The 20,017-nt window shown below is 36.8% G+C and overlaps 1 protein-coding gene across 2 annotated transcripts; it reads left to right on the forward strand.

The window, feature by feature from the left end:
• Nucleotides 1-1,402: 1,402 nt before the first annotated feature.
• LOC110737053 lies at nucleotides 1,403-10,376 on the forward strand. Of its 2 annotated transcripts, XM_021917415.1 has the most exons (7): nucleotides 1,403-2,272; nucleotides 3,848-3,950; nucleotides 5,151-5,206; nucleotides 8,544-8,708; nucleotides 9,559-9,672; nucleotides 9,840-9,940; nucleotides 10,084-10,376. In XM_021917415.1, exons 1-6 carry the CDS (start codon nucleotides 1,607-1,609, stop codon nucleotides 9,930-9,932), a joined length of 1,197 nt encoding a protein of 398 aa, XP_021773107.1. In that variant the 5' UTR covers nucleotides 1,403-1,606; the 3' UTR covers nucleotides 9,933-9,940; nucleotides 10,084-10,376. The 2 variants fall into 2 exon arrangements, with proteins under 2 accessions (XP_021773107.1, XP_021773106.1); XM_021917414.1 differs by having other exon boundaries at nucleotides 9,840-10,376.
• The last annotated feature ends 9,641 nt before the right edge of the window (nucleotides 10,377-20,017 follow it).

Raw genomic sequence — 20,017 nt, forward strand, 5'->3', positions numbered from 1 at the left:
GGATGGCAATGGATCGGATTCGGATCAGATGGAGCCTCACTTGCATCCATCCATTATTCCAATCACTCCATCCATATCCATCGGTCACCCGCTTTACTCATCATTCATATCCGTCCGTCCGTCATCCGCGGATGAAACAGGTGGAGCGGATGACTAATAGATAAGTATTGAAATTGAAAAAAAAAATCCACATAATTCTAATTTTCGGTGATTTATACAATAGTTTTTTATATATTAATAAAAAAGGAAACAATAACAACATATTTCATTATTAAAACTCTTAGATAAAAAATTAAATATATATGTTAAACGGGTGGGTGGATGATTAGTGGGTGAAGTAGAGTATCATCCACATCCGATTCGACTCATCATTCGCTTCATCCGTTACCCGCTTCATGTACAACTAGACATTTTTAATTTACTTTGTACGAAGTATATATTTCTCTTTATTTATAGAAATCCGCTATCTAGTAGTTCTATAATCGTGTTTCAAAAATTGCAATAAAATTATCCCCCTCCCCCTCTCTCCCCTATGTAGTATTTTAAAGAACCAACCATTACCAATGCTAATATGCTATGGCTGTACTTGACATGAATTGGTAATTTTTAAACAAAGCTCGACCCTTTCTAGCAGATTTGTATTTGACCAAGTCTATTGAGTTCAATAGCATACAAAAATATAGTTTGTCAAATCTCGAACCATTATTCTTGTTGAATGAAATTATTTTTGCTGATTAAAACTTACAAATTTTTTACTGATTCTCAATTATATTTGTTCTTTGAAGTTACCGAATATTACTAAATAAAATTTATTTATACTTAAGTGAAATAAAATTATTTTTACTACATGTCAAAAGAAAATTATATTTTTATTGAATTAAAATTATTTTTATTGAATATTATGGAGTATTATTTTAAAGTGAATAGAATAAGGCTTAAATTACAAAATTCAAGGACGAAGCTCAATTTCCTAAATAAGCATTTTGAAAAGCAGGCATAGCTATATCAACCCACTGGATAGATTACCCACTACTAATAGAAGCATAAAAAAATATTTATTATGATGAGTAGAATTTCACTATCACTACTACAAAGTTTTTCTTAGAGAATTTAGACCCTCGATAAATTAGACTAGTGAGTAACGCAATTACTTGTTAGTTGTTATTCCCTCCGTCCCTTTATTTTTGCTCCATTGCCATTTTTTGGGTCAAACTTTGAAAAATTTGACCATAAATTACCATTAATCTATAAACAATAATACAGCAGTTGTTACTCCAATTTCTAATTTCAAGATCACACCACATCCCACGTGCTCCTCAGAAAAGTCACCTGCAATTAGGCTATCAAATTAATTTTAAATTAAATTATAATTACTTTTACAAGTATAATCTAAAATCCAAAATAGGATGAGGTTTTTCATTTTTGGTGCTTGCATGACCAGCAGCCCACCACTCTTCCATTCTCTGGTTCAGTTATTCAACACACCTTTAAATACCTTTACTTCAGTTCTCTGGTTCATCTTCTTCAACACACCTTTAAATATCTTTCCCTTTAAAACACTTAAAAAAATTGAAAATTTTCACCTTCAAAATCCAAACTTTCATCAATGGCAACCGCCTTACTTCTCGAACCTTCCGCTTTAACCACCACTAAACACCCTACTTTTCTCTCTCCTCAATCCACCCCTCTTTTGCGTCCTTACCCAATTCGATTAACCTCATTAGCCCCCTTTTCTTCCCCTTCTATAAACCCTAAATTTTCACCAAAACCCTTCAAATTCACCCCCAAATGCGACGCCAAAAACCCGAATTCGCCCGATTCCGAGCTGGGTATCAAAGAGAAGACCCTAAATTCAATTGGGTTTGTTCTTGATAAGATTTCTGAGGCCTTAAAGGCGCTCAAGAAGCCTGCAATTGCAGCTTTATTAGTGGGTGCTTTGTTAATGTATGACCCAAATTCTGCTTTTGCAGCTTCCGGTGGGAGAATGGGAGGGCGATCATTTTCTTCAAGATCGTCGATGTCAGGATCTCAGAGCTACTCTGTTCGGCCCTCAAGTCCTGGGTTTTCGCAATCGGTACCGTATTTCGCACCCTCGCCATTTGGGGGTGCAGGGTTGTATGTTGGGCCGGCGTTTGGGGTTGGAGCTGGTTCTAGTTTGTTTTTTATTATGATGGGATTTGCTGCATTTATTTTGGTTTCTGGGTTCCTTTCTGATCGGTCTGATGGTGGGGTTTTGACTGCTACTGAGAGAACTACTGTGATCAAGCTTCAGGTAATGTGTTTTTTGTACTTTGGTTTTTAGTTTGATCAATATTTTAGTGGTAGTTTTTTACGTGCTAATTTGGAAACAACTCATTTATGTTTCTACTTTGGTTTTTAGGTTGATCAATATTTTAGTGATAGCTTTTTATGTTCTAATTTGGAAATAACTCATTTAAATTTCAACTACGGATGTTAGGAAATGCGTAAAGAGTTTTACTTTGTGTACCATTTCCCTGATTTTCATTTTAGTGTTAGACAAGGGTGTATTGGGATGCTTAACTTATTACTCTATTTCCGTCCCAGTTGGTACGATGTCTTTTTATGAAATCAGTGGCGGAGCCAGGAATTTCAAACCGGGGGGACAAATAAACATCATCACTTAGTTTAATATTGGAGCAAAAATATGCTTGAATAGTTAAAGTTTTACAGCTCAAAATATAAAATACGGAGTACTTAGTCAAAAAATCAACATCGTATACCACTTTTCTCCATAAACTATTTGTTTAGGGGTTCATAATTTTTGAAGATTTCAAACAATTAATAATATAGTTATTTAAATGTAGTACTGTCATAATAAAGGAAAGAAAAAGCGCACAGGAAGAATCGAACCCAGTTCCTAAGACTACAAGTACAAACTCATGCAACTTACTTTAACCATTGCGCTAACTCCTTTTGTCTATTACATTATGCACAAAATATTGTATTTATACTATTTTTTTTTTGGAAGTGGGGGGACAACTGTCCCCCCTTGTCCCACGCTGGCTCCGCCAGTGTATGAAATTGGCTTGATATACCATAAATCCCCTTGACAACTTTTGTGACTATTGAGAACAATCATCTTATTAAGATACTGCAGATTTAAACCTAATAATAGTAAGAGTAATATGGGAAAAATTATGGTTTTGCTTACTACATATGAATAGTGGCCTATTGTTTTCGGATGTCCCAAAGTAGAATGTGGCATTGTTAAAGTGGGATACAGGGAGTAGTAGCCTTGACTAGTTTATTGCTATCTTTTAGTTCAATAACTTGGAAATTGGATTAGGAGGGCTTGAAGTACAGCTTGAGGGATTAGCACTTTTGCTTTCTTCAAATAGTGCTGAAAATTTTGAGATACTTTCACTTGGTAATTGGGATGAGAAGTTGAGAACAAGAGCATTATGATTTTGGAAGTGAGCTGGAAAATCATGTAACTTATATAGGATTACACCTTAATTTTAGTGCTCATAGGATTCCTGTGTTGCTTATCATTATTCTTCAAAAATGGTTGTTTGTGGTTCACTTGTACCTGAAACAACCTTTTTACTGGTTTAGTTGGCTAGGGGTAAAACTCTACTGTGCATCTGGACCTTTTTTGAATCCACCATGTCCATTTGTTGAAGTGTTCAAGTATGTTTCTAAGTATTGTAACAGGGCCCTCCTTGCATGCGTTATTTGCAGAAAATTGGCTCAACTATTTTTGGAAGTATTGAACCATGTTTATAAGTATTGTAATATAGCCTTTAGCCCTTTATTGAATGTGTAATTTTAATTTTCTGGTCCATATTATTGCTGTTACTTATTCATTAGTTTTGATTTTTTATAGGTTGGACTGTTGGGCATGGCACGATCGCTTCAAAGTGATCTCAACCGGATTGCTGAAGTTGCTGATACATCAACCCCAGAGGGTCTAAACTTTGTTTTAACAGGTGGGTCTTGCATTCTATTGTTCATTTGACATTAATCTTTCTCTGCTTAAAGTACTATGTCCCATTGTGATTTTTCATTCCATGGCAGTGTATAGCTTCTGTGGCATGTAATTATATATAACTTCTTAGTATTGCTATGGTGTGCCTGGGATGTGATTGTTGTCTATTAAGATGAAATTAGGGAGTGAAGCTAGCAGGGGGTAAATGCCTCCTATCTGTGGGTACTTGAAGCCATGATATTGCCTAGACCTTCTTAGGATTGGTTTGAAATTGCTGTATAATCTTCTTGCAATTTATAGCCCTTGTTGATTCATTTATTGGCAGTTGAGAGGACAACACTTGTGTAGTGTTTAAATGGTTTCGGCTTGATTAGAATAGCAATGGTAAGGGTGCCTGATTGTCTTTTTAAGTCAGTGGCGGTGAAGATTATATTTTTTTTTTTTTTTGTAATAGCAACTAGCTACTGCTGGCTTTAGGGGTTGCAACTATGATTGCCGATAAGTGTAGACTAATGTGGGTTGTGAATATTTACTAATTCCTCAGATTTGCAGCTTACTAGCAGCTTCTTAATTTTTTTTTTTTTTTTCCAATTATATTTGTGTGAATACTTTATAGAATAAGTAGCTTTTTATTGTGTTCTTTACTTTGCTCTCTTTCCTTTTTTCTTTTTTTTTTTTTGGGTGTGTGTGTGGGGGGGGGGGGGGAGAGTAGGAGGAATGACTAGAGTCTTTAACTATGGTTATAATGGAATTGAGTTAAATTTTATATAATTTTCACTATGAATCACTTATTTTGGATTTATTGAGTGCTCTAATGATTCAGAATATTATCATGTTAGTTTAATAATCTGCAAACCTTTGCTCACTCTGTGATCTTTTTGCCCGTTTTGAAAAGAACAAATACAATGATCTTTTTGTTTTGTGATATATTTGCTAGATATTTGCTTTTTTCAGCTTATCATATCTGTCATCGAGTTCACTTCTTGCTTCATCTTCCTATATCTTGGGAGGCTTTACTGTATTTGCTTTCTCCTTTTATGTTCTTCGCGGCATGTTATCTAAGGTCTTAGCTGATACTTAGCTGGAGGTTCTTTGTTTCTTTCTTTTGGGTGGAGAGGGGGGGGGTGTTTTGTTGAAAGCCTATTCTTCTATATCAACTCTGTCTTACGCGTGCAAGATTGTTTAATTTTGATGTTTGCAGAAACAATGCTGGCCTTGCTTCGTCATCCTGATTATTGCATCTCAGCTTATTCATCTGTGAGTTGATTTACTTTTGGATTGGGAACTATTTTCTGTTCAGATATTAAAACCTATTATCGTTATTATTTATTATTAATTATTACACTCAGATGAGTTATTTATTTTTAATTGATATATGCTGTCATGACATCATTTATTGAAAGAATTTATGTATTTAATATCTGATATCATTTTTTCTATATGATATAATAAGAATTAGTTTCATATTTACTCCCTATAATTCTGTTCTCATAGTTGAAGAGTTTAAGCTGTGACATTCATGTTTTTTGCTAAATGCTTTTTTGTTGAGTACCGAGTATCTTAATATTTTGTTTTCTGCAAAATAATAGAAACCTATTGATTGGGAAAAAGAAAATAGACAGTGTCCCCCTACTTTGATGTTGTGCTGGTCACATTGTGGAGACACTTGTCATATGATAATGCTAGTGATTGGACTGGCTACTAGCATTCCTATATATCAGCTGCCAGATACTCTATAATTCATACACCATTCCATCACTAATGTCCTTGTAAGGTTCGTTGATGATAGTGAAATCAGCTTCCCACTTCTTCATGAACAGGGACCAAGGGAGTAGATAGAAAGGACCAGAATTGGTATCAAGAATGGCTGACTAATTCGTATATTGTAGAAGCTTGTGGGTCACCATCTTTTAATTACTAGTTGGTGAGTGGATGTTACATGTCAGACCTGGTTATATGAGGCTAGAATTAGTAAAAAGAGAGGGAGCAGTGGGAATACTGCATCATATGGTATGTTTCCATAGAATAAAGTTTAGTCATTCCGGTGTGAAATCAAAGGAGTGTGACAGGAAGGGTATTTTGCTTTAGTTACTGCTTTGAATAGATATCTGACTGTTGATCAAAAGATTTTGTAAGTTGAGAGACATCTTTCTACTTTCACTCTTTATTTAGGCTGGCTGGTTACTCAGCTTATCTTTCTTGTTTATGCTTCCTTTGGCCTACAGTTCTTTCACCCTAAATTTGATAGCTGAAGCTGAATACCATTGAATTGATATGCAAGTCCTGCTAATGTGTCTGAAAAAGAGAAAGACTGGTGATTACTTCCACTGTCTTGTATCCCTTTTTTCTTAGGGAATGGGATTAGAGATCATCATTAAGGTGGGTATGCACTAGTATCTTGATCAATTACAAGGATATAAGGCTTTGGGGGTTTTTTTTTTCCCCAACTCAAAGCCTTTTGAACTTACCCTGAACTTGTTATAAATTGGTTTTTTACCTGAAGTCTGAACTTACTCAAATTTATGACTCCTGAAAATATTTTTTGAGGTAATGAACAATGCTTAAGTGCATAAGCCATAGACTTGGGTTGCTTTATACTAGTACACTACTGCACAATTTCATCTCATGGAAACTTTCAAGATAATAAGTTTGTTAGCTGTATGTAGCTCACCAAAAGTGAGTTTCAGTTTTAAACCAGATGCCACTAACTGAATTAAGTCTGGATGGATCAATTTGAGAGCAACAATTGGGATATTGCGTGATGGTAGCACCTCTGAGGTTATAAGGAAAGTTCTATAGGCCGGCTATTAGACCATTGTAGTTCTATGTGTTGGAATGTTGGCCATTAGGAATATTTGAGATTTGTTTGTTCAAATAATTTGTGTGAACAACTTAACGGATATAATTTAGACTTATGGGAAAAGGTTGGAGTTGTTACCATTGAGGGCTTTGAGGCTAAAATAAGAGAGAGTCATCCATGTGGATTTGAGCTTGTGTAGCATTTACCAAGAAGATGCACCGATAAGAAACTAAGAAAATGGACAGTTGGGTTATGGGGATTTTAAACCAGCTGAGGGAGACCAAAGATGACTTAATTGGTGAGAGTTAAGAATGATTTGAGGAAATTAGGTTTAGAGAAGTGTATAGCACTTGATAAATGAAGGGGGAGTATTGATGTTGTCAATCACTGAAGCTAAATTTCTTGGCTCATGTGGGTAGCCCCATCATATCAGGAATAAGACTTTAACATTGTTCATTGTTGTTCAATTTTCATCAAAGACTTTTGGTGAAATCACTGAAATGTATCTTCATGAGGAGCTTTAATATGGTAATTGGTTCAATATTAGAGAAACTCTCTAGAGCAGGAAGACAATCAGAATTACATTCCCACCAAGTTGACTCTGTGCGCACAACTATATCTTATCGCTTAGTCGTATATGCTCAGAAATTTTCCATGCTATGAATTACTACTTTGAAATATTGGCCCCTGGGATGAAGATTTGTTCTGAACTTCTTATTTAACCGTTCATCCTAAGGCCTTCCTGACCATGGGAAAGGTGATCCTGCTTGCTGGCTATTCATACCCCTTTCATTGACCCTGATTAATTGAAAAGGGAGAGTAAATAGATGTTATTATCTAGAGTTGTTGGATGATGATATGTTAAAGCCATTTTGGATGTAGGTGTATGACTTAATTCACAACCATCAGCATCCAGAGCTTCTCTTCTGTCAACAAAGGATATCTGACAGGAAATTAGTCTATTACCCCTAAAATGATTTCCTGATGGCTCATGGTTTCTTCCAATTTGCTTATGATATACAACTTCAAAATTTGTTGAAGCACCTATTTAAGGCTTTCCTTTGATGACAAAGTTATTAAAATCGGGATTCTACTTTGAATCGGAAGGAGCTATCAAAATTGAATCGTAAAATTGAATCGTAGAATCGTAAGATTCTACCGACATGCATAATCAAGACGTGATATCTAAATTTAGTTAAATATATTTAAATTATGAGTTTGAAACCTAATTATTGATAGAAAATAGTTGTTTACACATTAAGCAACCAATAATTGACAATATATATTTATAAATAGCTATATAGGCCTGTTTTAAACTTGTAAGGATTTTGCTAGTTAAGAGAAATATGTAAAATCGGATAGCATCGTAAATCGAATCGTGTGACATACATGAATCGTAAAATCGTAAGATTCTAAGATTTAAATCGGGATTTTAATAATAATAATTGATCCAAACTGCTGTGGGTCTCATAGGCCCATAAACTGTAGGGAGGTGTTTGTGATAGAGGTAAAAAGAGGAGTAAGCTCTCCCTTTCTCTTTTTCTTTTTCCTTTTCGTGGTTTTGTTGGGGCTGGGATTGGATGGGATTTGGATTACTTTGCCGGTTTGCCCTTAGTATATTATAACTGATTATTATTTTGTTATTCAGATTAATGACAAGGTATTACTTTTTTAGCACTTTTTTTGCTTTATGTTTCCCTTAATGCAGCATTTTTCGTGACCTCACCTATTGATGCTACTTTGCTTATTTTTTATAAAATGGGTAATTGATATGTTCAATTTGACAATCACCAGGTTGACATCAAAAAGAGTATCGAGGAGGGAGAAAAGAGGTTCAATCAACTTTCCATTGAGGAACGTGGTAAATTTGATGAAGAAACACTCGTAAATGTGAATAACTTAAAGAGGCAGAGCACCAAAAGCACGAGAGCCAGTGGATATAGCAACGAGTACATAGTGGTAATCATTAGATAACTTCTTATGCTGAATATAGTAATTGCTTGCTCTTGTTGATTGAGTAACTCTGCCCCGGGGGGATGGATTAGCATTTTCTCTTACTTTTGTTTCTGATGTGGCTTTTTCGTTGGTTATTAGTGTGATATTTTGGTCCATCAATTAAAAAAAAATGTTTGGTAAATGGTTTTTCAATGAGCCAAGATGAATAAGCTGTCAAGAGCAGCTCTTTGGCACTTTTTTTAGCTAAAAGTGTACAAGTTGCTTACTACTACATAGTAACATCTAAGATCTAACAACCAGCAATTGATTTTCTACGAAACATTTTTATTAATGGCTAATGCAAATAGTTGACCGGCATTGTACAATTGATTGCCACTATGGTCATGGGTTGTTTGTATCAATAGCTGATTCAAACCGTTGCCAAATAAGCCAAGTGAACTAGCCTACAATTGATTGCCATCATGTTAGTGGGCAGTTTTTTTGTTTGAGTTAATAAAGATGTTTGATAAAACAATTTGTCGGTGGTTTGTACAGTGACTAAAGTTTGGTAAAAACTGTCATTTAACTTTGATTTAGCAATCACCAACAGAGGAGATCTTTCCCTTATTCTAGTTTTCTGCAGCTTTAAGTCTATTTCGGCTCTGCTGGTAAGTATGGCATCCTATTCATAGCATGGCTGGCTATTGCTACATTCTTGTCATTTGATTTTGAACTTTGTTTTACTTAGTTCCCTTTCGCCACTGCAAATTGAAAGGGTACTTGCTGGAGTCTAATGAATCTTCATTTTGATTTAATCTTGTACTTTATTACTCGAGATTTTATTTCTGTAATGCCAATGTCAATATTTGTTCAGATTACCATTTTGGTGGCTGCTGAAGGAGTAGTTAAAATGCCTACCATTAATGGGAGCTTGGATTTGAAAGAAGCCCTGCAAAAGCTTGGATCCATCCCGTCAAGTAAAACTATGGTAAGTAATCCTGCTTAATTTTCTTTCAATCTGTTCAAATTTGAAGACAAGTAGATAATTTGCAAAAAAGGAAGTAAGAGCAAGTTCTGGGGGAACAAATTCTGCTTATCTGATTTATTGTTACATCGTCTTTGGCGTATCTTTAAAAGATGTTAAAACCCTTGCAGGCAGTGGAGGTTCTTTGGACTCCTCAGAATGAAAATGATACATTGTCAGAGAGAGAATTACTTGAAGATTACCCCCTCTTGAAGCCTCTATGAGTAATTGAGTACTGCTACTGCCCACAATTTTCTTTTACCTGTACATACCTTGAGGACTATGAACTATACTGATAGGATATGTGTCTTATACTGACTGATTGGAGTGTTGAACATTTTTTTTCTTTCTTTTTTTTTTTTTTCCCTTTTTCAGGTGACGCTTCTTTTACATCGTTTTTCTTTCCATTATACTGTAGGTTATATAACCTATAAGCGTTTGTAAGTATACACTAATACATAATCTCTTTGAGCTCCAGAAACTCTGAATTCAACGTAAATAGCAGATATGGTTACTTTTCATGGACAAAGTTGAAAACAAATGGTGTACAGAATACTACAAAGCACGAGTAATACAGTAAGGTAAGGTAAGAAACTTTAGATGAGAATAGTGGTGTTTTGGAGGGCAGGGTAAACAGCTGGACTGAAAATTAGATAATACACCCGGGTGCACCATGCTCATGGTGCACCCGGGTAAACAAAAAAAGGCGGAAAGAACATATAGTGTTTGATAAAGAACATACCTATGTTTGACAAAGAACATACCTTTAATATGTTATTTGAGTGTGATCAGTGTGTTCTTTGAGTAAAATTATATGTTCTTTACATTATAACTTATGTTATTTAACATATGTTGATAAACATATTTATTTTTGGGTTTAATAATACAAAGTATGTTCTTTGAATTTGGCGTGTATGTTCTTTAAGGTCGTAGTGACGCCCAAATTCTATTTTTTATTATCATGTCATATTTAAATTACTTTTATTATCGCACATTCTTTGAGTTTGATTAGTGTGTTATTTAGGTATTAACTATATGTACTTTACAATATAAATTATGTTCTTTTTAACATTTGGTATTTTGAAATTTGATATTGAAATCTTAAATTATTTTTAATTGAAAATAATGTTAGAGTAAAAAAAACTAAATTATTATGGGAAGTTGAATTTTTTTTTGGAGAAATAGAAAACTATTTTTTGGGGAAATGATATCTTTGGTAAGGATTTTTTAAGAGGTGATCAACATTGGCATGACTCACATCCCGACCCGATCCGGCCCGAAACAGGGTGGGTTTGGGCAAATCTAAAAATGCATTTTTAGTTAAAACTCGATCCGGGTTCGAAAAAAGCCCGAAAACCCGCTACTTTTCTACGGGTTTGAGCACGAGAAATTATGATATGGCCCGGCCCTACTCGATTATTTATCACTTCTAAATTTTTCCCGTTAATAATGTGTAATTTTTCAGAAAATTTTATCAAGCTTTTATCTCGTTCTTTTTATTATATCTTTATGTTCTTTGGTAATGCATGTTTTTGTCAAATACAACCATGTTCTTTGTCAAATACATGTATGTTCTTTATGAAACACAGGATGTTCTTTCCGCCTTTTTTTTATTTATCCGGGTGTATGATGAGCACTGTACACCCGTGTGTATAAACCACAGATTAAGTTGGACTGCCTCCTTACGACCGCTATGAGAGGTTACAGGTCAGTGGTGGAACCAGAGTTTTATCTCCTGGATCCTTTAAAAATACAATAAGAAAAATGCACCAATAGAGATAATAAATTTTGAAAGAAAACCTTCATTAAGATTGTGAATGGTTGGTCTTTCACAGTTGATTCCATTCAATCATAGGAATTTATTTTGATAATATTCGCTTTCACATCTTCTATTGGAGGGCATTGAAAGCTACTGTAGTTGAGTACTCTTAGAGATTACTCCGTATTAATGATGGTTTGCTAAAATTTATTACAAGCTTTGCATAAGTTAGATTTGAATTTATAACTCCAACTTAGCCTCACGAGTGTGTGTCAGAAATCAGAACATTTAAAATGATGTGATATCCAGTATGAGGTAGGTTGTTTTCTTTATATATACGGAGTAATTTTTTGTTTATTTATTTATTTATTTTTTTAATTTTTTTTAGAGACCGTAAAAAACAATGATGTAGAAGAGTTTTTTTTTTTTTTTGCTCAAAAAAACCATGTAGAAGGGATTTAAAACTAATAACAATGATTTAGAAGGGATTTTTTTTAAATAACCAATAAGGTCCTGTTCTTTTGAGCTGCTCTGGTCTGTTGAAATTTGATCTGCTTTGCTCTGCTCTGCTAAATTTGCTCAGCTGATAAGTGGTTTATTTGACCACTTATTGTGGTGATTTTAACCCAGTTTTGTAATCTTTTCCCCTCTTTCTAACCCTCTTTTGTTTATAAATGTTGCGTTTTGGCTTTGCCCTCCTCCTTGTGTGTTTGTATACTTAATTGGCAGGTAATGGTGAAGTGAGGCAAAGCAAGGAAGTTCATGGATCGAGATTAGAGGCAAAAAGTGATGGAGGGAGAGGTCGCTCCTGGTGGAGCGGGCGTGCACCTCCCCATGAGCGGGCGCTCCTGCAAAGTTTACATAATTCTGCCATGTTTCTGAACCTGTGAGGAGCGGGCGCTCCTCCAAGACTTCAACATATTGCCTATAATTTGAGAACAGCTAGAGCGGGCGCTCCTATCTGGTCTGCTAGAATCTGCCTCAATCTGAGATAAGAGGAGCGGGCGTGCACCCTGATAGAAGCGGGCGCTCCTCCCTATTTGCTTAAATCTGCCTCATGTTGAAAGAGCGAGGAGCGGGCGCTCCTCCCTGGAGTTTTGAATCTTCATGAAGAGTAGAGGAGCGGGCGCACATGTATAAGGAGCGGGCACTCCTCTTTCTGGAGCGGGCACTCCTAGCTGCAAATCCGTTTTCTTTTGATGGATTAACCTATGTAATTCGGGGAGTATAAATACTACCTCTTTAGTTCATTTTAAAACAGGTAGCAGTAGCATAGTTCTTAGCAACTTTCTCTTAGTTTGAAACAATCATCTTTGGTATTTTAGCTTAGAAATCCTCAAATTAATCATTGTAGTAGCAAGTTTCACCGATTATTCTCAACATTTCAGCAATTGTTTTCAACATTTGAAGCTTCAATTAGTAACTTCTTTCACTTTTCTCTATTTATTTTCTGATTTTATTTTGTTATTGCATGTCACCTTAATCTCTTTAGATCTTGATTGTTTGTTGTTGAATGTTAGTTTTATCATTAGTTAATCACTTTCCCCTAATTATTGAACTAGTTAGAACCCTAATCTTGGTTTGCATGTCACTCAAAATGAGTTGTGAGTAGTCCTCTTTGCTAGGGCTTGGGTGAAACTCAACCTAATGGTTAACTAAGTAAACTTGGGAGAAGTATTGATGTTTGATTTGTGATTAAATTGATTGTATGAGATTGCTTGTTAGTTCTTCATGATAGGAGTAGCTACCCTTGAATTTGGAGCTTGATGGCATGTTATGCTTAGTTTGACATGAAAATGTAGATTAAGTATGTCATTACTTATTGCAATTTGATTATGTACCTCCTATTGCTAAACTAATGAGGGATCTAAGTTTAGGAATGTGAGTTGTTTTCCTAATTGCATGAGGTTGGTCTTGCATATAGTCCTTGCTATCTCTTGTCTCTTTTACTCCCAATATGCCTAATTGCCATGGTTGAGTGGATCCCATTCCCTAGTGCTTTTAATTACTTGATTTAGAATAATAGTTTGTTGTCTACTTGACGAACACCCCTTTCAACAAAAGACCTCGAATTAGCTTGAGTGTTAAGATCTTTAGCAATTATACCCCGTTCCTTGTGGACCGAACTCTTACTTATCATTGTGCTTGGTTTGTGAGGTGTTTGCTTATAAATGTGTTTGAATGAGTGTGGAATGTGCGACCGTTCAAACGCCCATCAAAATGGCGCCGTTGCCGGGGAACGGTGTTGTTAATTGGTAATTGATTACTTGAGTCGAGTTCACAATCAAAAGAAAAATACAAAAAGAGTTTGTTTCTTTTTGGCTACACTTGTAGCCTTGTTACTAATTGCAATTGTTGAGTGTGTATGCGCAGAACCCATAACAGGATTTTGGTACCTTACGATTCCGAGATTGAACAAACTTATAGAAGGAGAAGGAGAGCCGGTTCTAGGCCGTTAACTACTTCCCTAACTAGAGATTTCAACTCCGAGGAACAACAAGATCAAATGGGTGATCCACAGCCACCACCTCAAAGACCTTTGAAGGAGTTGGTAACTCCGGGAGCTTATAGAGCTTCAAGTGGGATTGCTCCCCCAATCACCCCGGCCAATGATTTCGAGATTCGGCCCGCAATGATAAATTTAATTGAGAGGAGACAATTTAGTGGAGCAAAGCACGAGAGCCCTCTTGCTTACTTGAACGAGTTTGAGAAATATTGCAACATGATCTAGGTGAATGGGGTCACTCAAGAGTTTGTGAGACTAAAGCTATTTCCTTTCTCCCTAATAGGAAGGGCTCTTAAATGGCTTGAAAAGGAGGTGAGACCCAATTCAATAAGAACTTGGGATGAGGTCACCACGGCTTTCTTAGGGAGATTTTACTCTCAAAAGAAGATGGCCGAAGCAAGGGTGTTGATCTAAGGTTTCCTTCAAAGAGCTAGTGAAACCATATACGAGGCATGGGAGAGGTAAAAAGAATAAAGGGAGTGTCCTCATCATGGCATTCCCACATACCAAGTGCTTCAAATTTTCTACGGAGGCTTGAGCCCCTAAGGGAAGACTAGTTTGGATGTGGGAGCCGGTGGCACGATTATAAACAAAACAGAGGAGAAAGTTATTGAAATCATAGAGGATGTGTTGAGACACCACATGGATTGGCAAGAAGGAGAGATGGAGTCTTCGAGCAAAGGAGGGAGTGCGGTTTACTCCGTTGATCACCTCAATGCCATCAATAATTTGACATCTCAAATCACCAACCTTGGCAAGGAGATGACATTAATCAAGGCGAAGCTTGAGTGCTCCTCTTCACACCAAGAGCATCCCTCCCAATCTAAGGGGAGAGGTATGAGTTCTAACCCTTCTACATCTAATAACATGCCAAATGGGTGCTTATTTTGTGAAAATTCTGGATCATATGATCATGACACCTCTTCTTGCACTTATGATTTCCAACCCCAACCCCAATATGAGGAGGGTAATGAGCTTGAAAACGAACATGTCAATGCTTTGTCTTACGAGAATAGACCTAGGAATGACAACCAAAGATATTTACCACCCAATCAAAGAGGGCAAGGGGGAAATTCCTATAACCAAAGAGGAAATGATTATGATTACCATAACCAAAATCAATGGGGGAATAGGAACCAAAGGGATCAAAATCCCTAAGGTAAATACAACCAACAAGGTGGTTATGGTAACCATAACTATAATAACCAAGGGAATTTATTATAGGAATCAAGGCCAATATCACCAAGGGGGGAACTCTAATAAGAGGAACAATTGGAGCAACAATAACAATATAGGTTTTTCTAATCAAAATGCTTCCAATTCGAATGTGAGAGGTACTAGAGCTCCTCAAGATAACTACTATGCACAAGAACCTCCACATAGATCCAATTTAGAGGAAATGATGGAAAACCAAACTAAAATGTTCAACACTTTCATGACCTCTGGTGATAAGAAATTTAGTGAAGTAATGACTCATAATAAAATGCTTGAAACACAAATTTTCAATTGTCCAATGCTTTAAAGGAAGGGGCTATCACTTCCAAACTTCCACCCCAAGGACTATATCCCAAGAGACCCGTTAATGCTATATCAACTAGGAGTGGGAAGGCGTTGGAAGAGAGTGTCCCTAAGAAAAACAATGAGAAAGTGAACATGAGTGAGCCTCTTCTTAAGAGTGATTTTGAGCATGAAGAAGAGAAAGCCTTTGAGAATGAGAAAGATCATGAGAAAGAAAAAGAAAAAGAAAGTGAAAAGGAGATAGAGAAAGAGAGTGAAGAATAAAGAGAAAAAGAAAGAGAAACCAAACAATTGCAAACACTACCATATCCCCCATAAATTTGTGAGAAACAAATTAGATGTGCAATTTGGAAAGTTTCTTGAAACATTGAAACAAATTCACCTTTCATTTTTTACTGATGCTATCAAGAAAATGCCTAACTATGCAAGGTTTTAAAAGATATTTTGAGTGGAAGGATAAAGTGTGATTTGGTGGAAACGGTGAATCTCACCGAGAATTGTAGTGCAATTATCATGAACAAGATGCCACCAAAGTTGAAAGATCCCGGTAACTTTTCTATTCCTTGTGCAATATATAAGATGCAAATTGATAATGCTTTGTGTGACCTTGGGGCTAGTGTTAGCCTTATGCCATATTCGGTATATCAAAGACTTGAGATAGGGGAAATTTTACCCACTAACATTACCCTACAATTGGCCGATTGATCCATTAAATTTCCAAAGGGTACGGTAGAGGATGTTCCTCTAAGGGTGGGAAAGTTTGTCATTTCAGTGGACTTTGTTGTATTAGAGATGGATGAAGATGTTAACATTCCCATAATTCTTGGTAGACCTTTTCTTGCTAATTCGGGTGCTTTGATTGATGTTAAAAGTGCTAAAATAACATTTAAAGTAGGAGATGAGGTAATAGAATTTAATTTGAATGAAATCATGAAATATCCAAGCTCAACTTTGGATAATTTTATGATGATTGTTACTGTTGATTCTATTGTGAATTCTATGCATGAGCACTTGCTCACTTCTAACGATGCCCTTGAGAATGCTTTATTGAACAAAGAAAAGATAGGGGAACAAAGCAAGAAGATGACATTGTATGATGAAATGCTTGAAGGAAGTACGGAAGGAAGCATTGAGCTAGTATGCATGGGAATCACAAGCCATGATGCATTGGATATAGCTACAACAAGAGAAGTAAGGGTGTTCCAATGGTAGAACTCCAACCTCTACCATCACACCTAAGGTATGTATTCTTAGGTTCTAACTCAACTTATCCGGTAATTGTGAATTCTTCTTTGAACGAGTGTCAAACTCAAATGTTATGTGGTGTTTTAAGAAACCACCAAGGTGCTTTAGGATATCCATTGATAACCTCAAAGGTATTAGTCCCGCTTTATGTATGCACCACATAACACTTAAGGAGGGTGCTAAGCCTACCATTGAAAGGCAAAGGAAACTAAATCCTCAAATGGGGGAGGTGGTGAAGAAAGAAATCACCAAACTCCTTGATGCGGGCATCATCTTCCCCATTTCGAGTTCTAGATGAGTTTTCCCCGTTCATGTGGTCCCTAAACAGGGGGAATAACCGTAGTTGAAAATGAGAATGGTGAGCTCATTCCAACTAGAACAGTGACCGATTGGAGGATGTGCATAGATTATAGACGTCTAAATGCATCCACCAACAAGGATCATTTTCCCCTCCCTTTTATTGACCAAATGCTTGAAAGACTAACAAAGCATAAGTATTATTGTTTACTTGATGGTTATTCGGGTTTCTTTCAAATCCCCATAAACTCGGATGACCAAGAGAAGACAACATTTACTTGTCCATATGGTACTTTTGCATATAGGAGGATGTCGTTCGGACTTTGCAATGCACCGGCAACTTTTCAAAGGTACATGATGAGTATCTTTGGAGATATGGTTGAGGCCGAGATGAAAGTGTTCATGGATGATTTCTCGGTAGGAGGCCTCTCATTTGAAGATTGTTTGTCCAATTTGGGCAAATGTTTAGCAAGATGTGAGAAGGTCAACTTGGTCCTAAATTGGGAAAAATGTCACTTCATGGTTGAAGAAGGAATCGTCCTCGGTCACAAGATTTCAAGCAAGGGAATTGAAGTTGATAAAGCAAAAGTTGAAGTAATTGAGAAATTGCCACCTCCAATCAATGTAAGAGGAGTGAGGTCCTTTTTAGGGCATGCCGGGTTCTATATGAGATTCATCAAGGATTTCTCCCTCATTGCTAGACCTCTCAATGCTCTTCTTCAAAAGGAAGCCGACTTTATTTTTGATGAAAAGTGTCTTCATGCTTTCAACAAATTAAAGGAGGCTTTGATCACTTCTCCAATTGTGCAAGGGCTAAGATGGGATTTGCCATTTGAGCTCATGAGTGATGCTAGTGATGTTGCAATTGGAGGTGTGTTGGGGCAAAGAATCGAAAAGAAGCTTCATGTCATCTACTACATATCTAAGACTTTGAATGAAGCTCAACGGAACTACACCACAACGGAGAAAAAGTTTCTTGCCGTGGTACATGCTTTTGAGAAGTTTTGGAACTACCTCATTGGTTCCAAAAACTATTGTCTACACCGATCATGCGGCTATTAGGTACCTTGTGGCAAAGAAAGAGTCTAAGCCTCGTCTTCTTCGTTAGTTCCTTTTACTTCAACAATTTGATGTTGAAATCCGTGATAAGAAAAGGGCCGAGAATTTAGTTGCGGACCATATCTCCCGTTTAAAAAATGTGTAAGCAAGTGATGATTAGGTCCTCATTTGTGATGAATTAAGGGATGATGTGCTTTATGTATTGAATGAGAAAGAGCTTCCTTGGTTCGTCGACTTGGTGAAATACTTGGCATGTGGGGAGTTTCCTCCCGATTTCTCCAAGAATCAAAGGAAGAAACTCAAAAGAGAAGCAAGGCATTATGTGTGGGATGACCCCATTCTTTACAAAAGAGGAGTGGATGGTTTGCTCCAAAAACATGTTCTGGATGAGGAGGTGCAAAATGTGTTAAAGATGTGTCATTCTGACCCTTTTGGAGGCCACATGGGAACCAACAAAACAGCCTTGAAAATCTTACAAAGCGGTTTGTGGTGGCCTCACATCTTTAAAGATGCTTGGGGGTTTTTGAAGACTTGTGACCGTTTTCAACAAACCGACAACATATCCAAGCAAAATGAGATGCCTCAACAACCAATACTTGAGCTAGGGGTATTTGATGTATGGGGTATTGACTTTATGGGACCATTCCCTTCTTCTCATGGGAATCAATACATCATTGTGGCGGTTGACTACGTCTCAAAATGGGTGAAGCCATTGCCTCCCCAACTAATGACCACAAGGTTGTAATGAAATTGTTCAAGAAAGTCATATTTTTGAGATTTGGGATTCCTAGAGCGGTGGTAAATGATAATGGCTCACACTTCGTGCATGGTGTTTTCCAAAAGATGCTAAGGAAACATGGAGTTCATCAAAGATTCGGTCTTACCTACCATCCACAAACTAGTGGACAAGTGGAAGTGTCCAATCGGTAATTCAAGTTAATCCTTGAGAAGACGGTTTCAAGAAACAGAAAGGATTGGTCAGGAAAGCTTGATGACGCTCTTTGGGCATATAGAACGGCATACAAGACCCTAATAGGCACAACTCCATATCGACTTGTTTATGGAAAATCTTGTCATCTCCTGGTGGAGCTTGAACACCGAACACAATGGGCTATTAAAAAGATTAATTTCGATTTGGCTAATGCGGGAGAACAAAGATGGCTTGATTTACATGAGCTTGAAGAGCTTCGATTGGAAGACTATGAGTGTGCAAGCAACTACAAGGCTCGCTTAAAATAATGGCACGGTCGAAGGATAGAAGAGAAAGCATTTCTTGCCGGCGAAAAGGTACTCCTATACAACTCACGAATGAAATTGTTTTCCGGGAAACTTTTGTCAAGATGGAGTGGTCCTTTTATTGCCAAGGAAGTGTTCCCTCACGGAGCCATTGAAATCTCAGATTTGGATGGATTAAGATCGTTCAAAGTCAATGGGCATCGCCTCAAGCATTACTTTGAGGGTGCTCATGTTGGTTTGGTTGAGTTGATACAATGTAATCTTACCTCCTGAGTGTGGAGTTCGTCAAGCTATTGACGTTAAAGAAGCGCTTTTGGGAGGCAACCCGAGTATAAAAAAAAAAAGAAAAAAAAAGAGAGAGAGAATAAGAAAATTAATTAAGTGAGTGAAAAAAAAAATGGTGTAGAAAGCATGCTTGAACTGATTTTGCTAACATTTTGGTTGTAGATGTGTTCTTGTGGTTTTTGATGTAGGAATTTGGAGCAAAAAAGAATCGAAAAAAACAAAAAAACAGTAAAGCTGTCAACAGCTAGGAGCGGGCGCTCCTACCACTATGCAAGTCCGCTCCAAGCTCAAGCAAAGAATCAGAATGCTTCAAGCCAGGCTGGAGCGGGCGCTCCTCGTGCACTGTACGCCCGAGCCACCTGCTCCGTACAAATCAGAAGCTACAGGTATCATAAGGAGCGAGC

Source organism: Chenopodium quinoa, unplaced genomic scaffold (genome assembly GCF_001683475.1).
Source record: "Chenopodium quinoa cultivar QQ74 unplaced genomic scaffold, ASM168347v1, whole genome shotgun sequence".
Taxonomy (NCBI): domain Eukaryota; kingdom Viridiplantae; phylum Streptophyta; class Magnoliopsida; order Caryophyllales; family Amaranthaceae; genus Chenopodium; species Chenopodium quinoa.